The sequence below is a fragment of the Octodon degus genome, unplaced genomic scaffold (genome assembly GCF_000260255.1).
Source record: "Octodon degus isolate 3935 unplaced genomic scaffold, OctDeg1.0 scaffold00040, whole genome shotgun sequence".
NCBI classification, from domain to species: Eukaryota; Metazoa; Chordata; class Mammalia; order Rodentia; family Octodontidae; genus Octodon; species Octodon degus.
This window is the reverse complement of record NW_004524616.1, coordinates 15,956,952-15,965,679: the sequence shown is the minus strand read 5'-3', so window position 1 is coordinate 15,965,679 and position 8,728 is coordinate 15,956,952. Positions and strand designations below refer to the sequence as shown.

Sequence of the window (8,728 nt, the reverse complement as noted above, 5' to 3'; positions counted from 1 at the left end):
ATAAATACTTTTGGGAAATAGAGTCTAATAATGTAAATGAATCCAAGCAAAAGTTTTCTTAAATTCTTGATCAATGCTAAAAGTACTTGACAAATTAATCTTTAAACTTCAGAGTAGCCATCCAATAAAAAAGCAGTCATTTATAAAGAATACTTGTCTAAAAGAAATTAAAAACATGGAGGCCCCCTTTTTTGAGACAGGGTCTCACTATGTAGTACAAGCTGGCCTTGAACTTGTTTGTTTAGCTTGGAACCACCAACCATGCGTTTAGTGCAGCTCACTGAGTGCTGTGACTACAGATGTGCACTACCATGCCCAGACAGCCTATCTATCTATCTATCTATCTATCTATCTATCTATCTGATATTTTTCAAGTAATACACATGCCATGGCATAAATAAATTAGTAGCTTCTTGCTGGGAGCTGTAACTGCCACTGAAGGAAGAGGAATCTTCCATCTCCTCAGGTGAAAAGATTTAAGTTAACTCTTTATTGTAAGTTGTCTTCATTTTCTAGTTTCCTATTCAGGGTTCCATAATGGTAACTTTGAGAAAGTAATGAGTAGATGGTCTTTTTTTTTTTTTTTTTAATAAATTTCATTTGTGTGTGTGTGTGTATGTGTGTGTGTGTGTGTGTGTGGCCAGCTCAGCCCACCAGGGGGCGGGGCTGGCTGGCATGTGGTGCTGGGGGATTGAACTGTGATCCCTGTGCTTTGCTAAGCTTGTTCCAAGTAGGTGCTTTAGACCACTGAGCCATCTCACCAGCCCTGAGTAGATGGTCTTACTTTAGTGCAAAAAAAAGGTAAAACTGTCTTGAGTTTTCTTTTCAAATCTTATTTTAATGGGATTTTGTTAAATAGAATATTAAAGTGATATCTGTTAATTATTCACCAGGTAGGCCAACCTGAAGAAGTGATTACTGCTTTTTGTTAAGTGGGGGGCGTAGTTTTTGAGATAGGGTCTCACTTTGTAATTCAGGTTGGCTTTGAACTTACTACATAGCCCAGGCTCGGCCTTGAAGTCAGGGCAATCCTCCTGCCTCAGCTACCCAAGTGCAGTTATAGGTGTGTGCATCCACAGTGGGCACTAGTCTGTTTTTTAGATTTTACTGAGATAAAATTAACATACAAAATTCTTCTGTTTAAAGGGTTTTTTTGTTTTTGTTTTTGTTTTTGTTTTTTTTGTGATACCAGGGATTGAACTCAGCTCAGGAACTTGTACTTGCCAAGCAAGCACTTATTCCACTGAGCCATCTCCCCGGCCCTAAAGTTTTTAATGTAGTGGATTTTAGTATATTCAGAATTGGGCATGCATTGCAACAGTCAGTTTTAGATTATTACCTCAAAAAACCCCCACCTTCTATGCCTTAGCCATCACCCCTAATTCCTTCTTCTGTCCTAGAGCATTGGGCAATAATCTCTCTCTCTCTCTCTCTCTCTCTCTCTCTCTCTCTCTCTCTCTCTCTCTTTTTTCTTTTGGTGGAACTGGGGATTGAACTCAGGCCCTTGCACTTGCCAGGGAAGCGCTTATTCTACTGAGCCATCTCCCCAGCCCTTGGGCAGTAATCTCTTAACTACTTTTTTATGCAGATTTGTCTTCAGAAAATTTCATATAAAGGGTGATGAGCTTTTTCCACTTAGCATTATTATTTTTTTGAGATTCTTGTACAGTGTGTGTCAATTTTTATTTCCATAGAATACCTAGAAGCATTGCACCAGGAGCAGTGTAGCACTCAGCTATGTCCCCAGCCCTTTTTGTATTTTATTTGGACACAGCATTTCACTTAGTTATCCAGGTAGGAATTGAACTTGTGCTCCTCTTGCTTAGACGCCTAAGTATTGGACTTGGAGGCACATGCCAGAGAACTCTGGCCACAAAGTAAATTTTTGAGAGAAAAAAACAGTGGGAAGAAAAAGGAAAACCACTAGCCTGATATAGTACTATTAACATGATTCATCAGTAGAGAAATTGTTAATGTGATTTCTCCCCTTTTTTGATGTTGCAGTTGAGCCCAGCACCACTCATGTGGTAAGATCGTGCCCAACCTAATTAACATGATTTTTATTTTATTTTATTTTATTTTATTTTTTTATGATTTTTATTTTTATTTTTTATGATTTTTATTTTTAAAATTTTGAGTGTTCTAAATGTCTCTGAGTAGGCTTATTTTTTGCCCTGTTATAAAGCCAGCAGTATGCCATGCATGGTGGTCATGTGCGACCATCCCAGACACTTGGGAAACTTAAAGAGAATCACTTGAGCCCACAATTGAAAAAGATAAATGAGACTTAGTATGATAGTAAACAAGAACATGTTCTTAAGAAAACATCTTTATTTTTACTATTCTGAAAGTAAAGAACCTTAATTGCTCATAAGAAATGAATATGTTAGGCCTGGGCATGTGGTTTAGTATAGTAGAGCCCTTGTCTATTTGTACAAGGGTTTGGTTCTATCCCCAGTACCTTCACAGGAGGGTGATGAAAATGTTAATTGAACTTTAGTGCATTGATTTTAAAATTCCATTTTTCACTTTGAAATGTAACATGTACATTTTCAGAAATATAAAATATAACAAAAGGAAACCTGATATAAATTTTTATGTAAATAAATGGTATGACTCAGAAAACTAACACTGCTGGCCAGGCGTGATGTTGTGTGCCTGTAATTCCAGTACTTGAGATGTGAGCAGGGTTGCTAAAAGTTTGAGGCCAGCCTGAACTACATAGTCAAACTTAGTCTCAGAAAGACCAAAAAACCCCAAAACAAACACTGCTTAAACTTCAGCTTAACCTTCTGCTTAAAGTTCTTCATGTTGTTAGTATTTATTTACCAAGTAGCAATGTTAAAATGAGATTTAATTCCTCAAAGTAGTTGGCTTTTGTAGTAAGGTAATAGTTACAGATCTTGGCTCTTTTTTGTTAAGTTCTAATACAAATTGTATTTCAAAATTTGGAGAAATGATTATAAAGACTTTCACAATAATATACAATCATCACAACTCTCCTTCAACTTCTTCAAAGGTATGACCAAGGTCAAAGTAGGCAAAGAAGATTCATCATCCACTGAGTTTGTAGAAAAACGAAGAGCAGCTCTTGAAAGGTAATGCTGGGTAATAAAAACTTTATTGCTCTTGTGTTTTTCATTCAATAATAAAAGTCTTATATGGCACAGATATGGTTAAGTTTTTTTTGATAATGTCATGCGACAGTCCATAAAGTGTTTTAAAATTTATTTTACAAATTGTTTATTTCATCAACGAGATGCTATTTGTCATGTTTTTATTAGTCTTTGTTGATAGTCTATCCATAAAATAGCACCTGGTTTTATATCATCTGCTGTCAGCAAGAATATAAAGACATGGATTAATTAAAGATAGAATTAGATAAATGGACATTATGATTGGGGGAAAGAATTGATAATACTGTTTCAGTAGGGCTAGGAGTGTAGCTCTGTGATAGAGCAGAGCTAGTATGCCTAGTATGTGCAAGATTCAGGGCTCACTTCCTAGCACAAGAAGGAAAAAAGATTTGGATAAAAAAAATCTAATTTTGGCATTTCTTAGATTCTTAAGAAAGTATATCATGTTTATGTACTATTTTCAATAATTTATCCTGTTATAGTTTATCTAAACTGATTGATTAAAAACATTAAAATAGTGAAAAATGAAATGTCCTCATTTTTATGTACTTACTTTTGACTTGGATATGTAAAAGTATTAGTCATTGCTTGGATTGACATAAAAAAATATATATCCTAGCTTCCTTTTTTCTTTTTTTCTGTCTTCCTTTAGAGTACGTGACTGTAGCTTTAAATACTTGTCTTCATTATGGCAGACTAAAAGTAGAATGGATAGGAGGAAACCCACTCCCAAAATCTTAACATTTATTCTTTCTTTGGTATGATGAAAATGTGAGAAAGACAAATTTGAAAATATAAAGCCCAATTTTTAGAACATAATATGGTATTACTTCAAATACTTTTTAATTTCATAGATTCTTTTGCCATAATTTTCTCATTTGGCTTAAAATCAGTGATTGATATAGATAAGACAGGTCTTATTGGTGGTATAATAGTTTGTACCCTGATATATCTGTGACACATTTATTTTAAAACTTCTTAAGACAACATATTTTTTGGTTTTTAATTGTTTGTATTTTAAGAATATGCCAGTGGAATTGTTTTAAAAAGTATGCAGAAAGAAAAGCTAAAAAAAATTACGTATAAAAATCTTAGAAGGGCTGGGGAGATAGCTCAGAATAAGCACTTGCCTGGCAAGCGTAGGGTCCTGAGTTCAATCCCTGGTACCGAAAAAAAAAAAAAAAAAAAATCTTACAGAAAATGAAAGGTGGAATGATGTCTGTGAGAATCAGCACTTACCCAGGAAAAGGATTTAAATTGTATTAAGAGATGTTTAGATTGTAAGGCTGGCTAGATAGCTCAGTAGATTAAAGTGGCTCCTTAGGTAGATGCAGGGACCCAGGTTCCATCCCTGGTATGCCATGCCGGCTCTGCCCCCGGGGCACACTGAGATGCGATGTACTCACCTGTGATCCCAGCACTTGGGAGGCTGGAAACAGGAGGATCACTGTAGGTCCAGTCTATGTAGTGAGACCCTGTAGACCCTGTACTAAATACATTAGAAAGAAGTTTAGATTGAGCATTAGAATTAGTTGTGAGGGAGGTTTTATAGACAGAACATTTTGAATAAAGGTTCATAATGTTCTTCTTTGGTTTTGCCTAGTCCTTCTGAAAATTTAACCATGACCCTTTGAAAGGCCTTTCAAGAATTGTTTTTCTGTGAGTAAATTTGAACTATTTCACACGGCGTGCTTGATAAGGAACTTAATGAAGATTTATTATACCGAGGACATATAGTTTGATTCTGCATTTTTCTTCTGACTTTGAGAGCATTGTATAGTACTAACCACCGTACCTTCATGTAGTATGAAACATGGAGGAGCATTTAAAGGGAATATTGGAACTTTTAGTATTTGTATAAAGATAGATTCTTTTCTGATAAATGGAACTTGTTAAATGCAGAATTTGTAATTAATTCGTGGAATTAATAGTAGCTTTTTAAAAAAGGAATAATATGGAAGAAATCTTTCCATTTCTATTTTTTATTAGAAAAACTTTTTAAAGACAGGGTGTAACTATGTAATCCAGACTGGCAAAGAAAGTGGAATGCTTACTCTTTATTCTAATCCTGTATTTCCCAACCTAGGCAATCTCAGTGAGTTCCGTGCACCTTTTAGTTTTTTAGATTTTTGAGTGTTTGTTTTGGGTTTGTGGTACCAGGAATCAAAATTAGGACCTCCTACTTACTACTGAACTATATCCCTGGCTGTAGGGTTGTTCTGTAATATCGCACTCTCTTAATTCAGGCAGGCCTTTGACTCACTATGTAATCTAGGCTGGTTCCAGTCTTCCTAACCCAGGTTCCTGAGTGCTAGGATTATAGCTTGTGCCAGCATGTTCAGCTTTTGGTGCACATTTTTTAATGTGTAGATTTTAAAACAGCATTTTCTTACCTCTCATATATTTAATTTTCAAATGAAATTTCTCAAACATTTGCACAGTTATATTTAACTGGGTGTAATAGCATGCCTATAATCTCAGCACTCTGAGGAGACTGAAGCAGGAAGATTATGAGTTCTAACCCAGCTCTGACAATTTAATAATTTAGTGAGACCCTGTCTCAATTTTTTAAAAATGAAAGACAAGGGCTTGGTGAGGTATACTTATAATTTCAGCTATAGGGAGGCTGAGGCAGAAAGATCATTATTTCAGGGCTAGCTTCCAGGTCAGAGTAAATTATATAGTGAGACCTTGTCTCAAAAAACCAAAACACAACAAATAGATAAAGGATGGGAGAAGAATTTTATTACAAAGACCCTGGATTTTATCACCAGCATCACAAAAATAATTATATACATTAAGTTAAAGACTAGAACTATTATCTGTGGGATGCCTAACCTAGTAGACAGGAAAATACTTGGTGTTTATTACTTTATTTCATACTCTGGTATCTATTTATACTTATTTCAGATCAGAGAGTTCAGAAGAGTATCTTTAATGAAATGAAAGACTAAATGTCTGATATTGAAATAGGAAGAAAGAATGGGAATAAGTATCCAGATCCTCCCCTGTGCTACATGCAGTAAAATAAGCAGAGGCTACTTTGATTAGACTGTTCCTGCTGGGCACAGTAGCTCACACCTGTAATGGAGAGGCTAATGTAGGAGAACTGCAAGTTGGAGCCCAGCTTGGGCAAATTAACAAGACCCTGTCTCAAAAAATGAAGAAGGGCTGGGGATATCATTGGTAGAGCATCTCTGAGAGATCACGCACTCAGGCAGTTTTCTTGGGATACTTCACCTTCAGATTGTAGTGAGTTTATTTTATAGGTAAAGATAACTTCCACAAATACAAACTGAGAAATTAAGAGGAGCTGTTAATAACATGCAGGATTTAGACTAGTGCAACACACTGTCTTGTGTGATCTTGGGCAAATTTTTCTATTATAATGACTTTATGTACTGCCCAACTTAAAATGTTTAGTATGGTGTCTGTTTAAGTGTATAAAAACAGATTAATATTTAAACATGAGTACAATTTTCATGACTTGTGTAGAATTTGGCTCTAATCTTGTAAAAGACAAATTATTGACTTCTGAAGAAATATTAAGGCTATGTACCCTATGAGGTAAATGTTGTAATTGAAATATTACTCCATATAGTATAATCTCATGTATAGTTTTGTTAAAAGGTAGGATTTGAGCAGTAATTGAGAATTTTTAAGTAGTTGACCTTTTTTCCCTTTTATGAAATAGTGATTGCTAACTTATGGATAGCAAATATTTGAGCTTTTCTAATAGAGAAAAATGACTGAAATCAGGCTAATAATGATTGCAATGTTTCTCTTTTGTATTTTTACTTTATATGATATCATATGTGGATAGGATATTTATCAAAAGTAATAAAACCATATAAATGTTGTTGGGCCGGCAAGATAGCTCAGCAGTCTAAAGTGCCTGCTTAGACAAGCTTAGGCAGGCACAGGGGACCACGATTCAATCCCCTGCACCACATGCAGTGCCAGCCCTGCCCTCGGGGTGGGCTGAGCCAGCAAAAAAGATCTCTGTTAACTGGCCTACAAAAATTTCTGATGACCTGGGGAGATGGCTCATTAGAATAAGAAAAAAAAAAAAAAAAAAAAAAAAAGCAAAAGAACTTATAAATGATATTAAAGAAATTTACATTAGGACCAAAACTGATGATGATCATTTAAATCTATTAACAAGTAAAAAAAAGTTGACCTATTTTCTAAATTGGTGATCATTACAATGATAGTTATTCAGTATAAGAACATAGTGTGTGTCTTGGAATGCTACAACTGGAACATATTAACTCTACCCAAAGATAATTTTTTTTTATCATACCAGGGATCAAATTCAGGACCTTGCGCTTGCCAGACAAGCACTTACTTCAGTGAGCTATCTCCCAGGCCCCCCAAAGATAAAATTATTAAACAAGCTTACATATCCTTTTCCAGCTAACACTTTGCAGCAGGATAAGAACTTTTGCAACCATCTTTCCAGTTTTAGGGGGCAGTGGGCTGGTAAGGGAATCAAATTCAGGAATCTGTGCTTGCCTCAGGTGCTGTACCACTGAGCTATATCCTTGGCCCATGTTTCCCATTTCTCTTCTCACTCTTACCCCTTGCCAGTTTTTTATGTGATTACAAAATCAGTTTTCAAAATAGGAGCAAAAGGTGGTTAATGATTAGATTGTTCTAAGATCCTACATAGTTATGGTGAAGGAAGAATAATAAGGAGGCTGAGACAGTTTTTTGCTAAATTTTTCACTTCTATTTTTATTCTTCTGTTGAAATACAATTTGAAGTAAATGCTGTTAAGAAAATTGAAATTTTTACTCTTATATCTAGGTATCTTCAAAGAACAGTAAAACATCCCACTTTACTACAGGATCCTGACTTAAGGCAATTCTTGGAAAGTTCAGAGGTATTTTTCTCCCTTCCTCCCTCCTTTTCTCCCCTCCCCTTCTCCATCTCGCTGTGCAGCTCAGATACTTGTAGTGATGCTCTTGTCTCAGCCTCCCCAGCACTGGGATCACCGGTATGCACTGCCCTGCCCAGTTTCAGGTGGCTGGTATGGCACGTGCTACCAGAGATTGAACCCAGATCTTTGCGTTTGCCAGGCAGACACTTAGACTGCCAAGCTATCTCCCCAGCCCTACTTTACATTTTTGTACATACATCTTTGCATTTACATTTGCCATAATGTATATAAAAATATTCAGTAAGTAACCTGTATATAAGAATATTCAGTAAGTAACCTGATTAATAGAGAAAATGAATGCTAATTTTTTTTTGCTGGTGTTTAACTAAATTTTACTATCAAAATATCTCAGAATTTAAAATCAAGTTGTATTAAAGTTTTGAAGGGCAAATCTCCTACTTGAGAGAGCTTAAATTATAACCATCCTTTTTTAAATATTTGAGATGTTTGGTACATTGGGGGCTTTTAAAAATGGGGAGCTCATATTGTCTTTTCTCTAGAGTTTAAAAATTTTTCCTTGAGTCTCAGAATTTTTAAAAAATTAAAATCTAGGCTGGTGAGATGGCTCAGTGGTCTAAAGCACCTACTTAGAACAAGCTTAGCAAAAGCATCAGGGACCGCGGTTCAATCCCCCAGCACCACATGCCAG

At 35.6% G+C, this 8,728-nt stretch overlaps 1 protein-coding gene across 1 annotated transcript in view; it reads left to right on the top strand.

The window, feature by feature from the left end:
• The window catches only part of Snx2 (sorting nexin 2), an 85,666-nt gene that overhangs the window by 63,744 nt on the left and 13,194 nt on the right, over positions 1–8,728 (top strand). The window contains exons 7-8 of the mRNA XM_004631335.2: positions 3,020–3,098; positions 7,947–8,022. Of these exons, the coding sequence (XP_004631392.1) occupies positions 3,020–3,098; positions 7,947–8,022 (155 nt within the window). The remainder of the gene's footprint in view (positions 1–3,019; positions 3,099–7,946; positions 8,023–8,728) is intronic.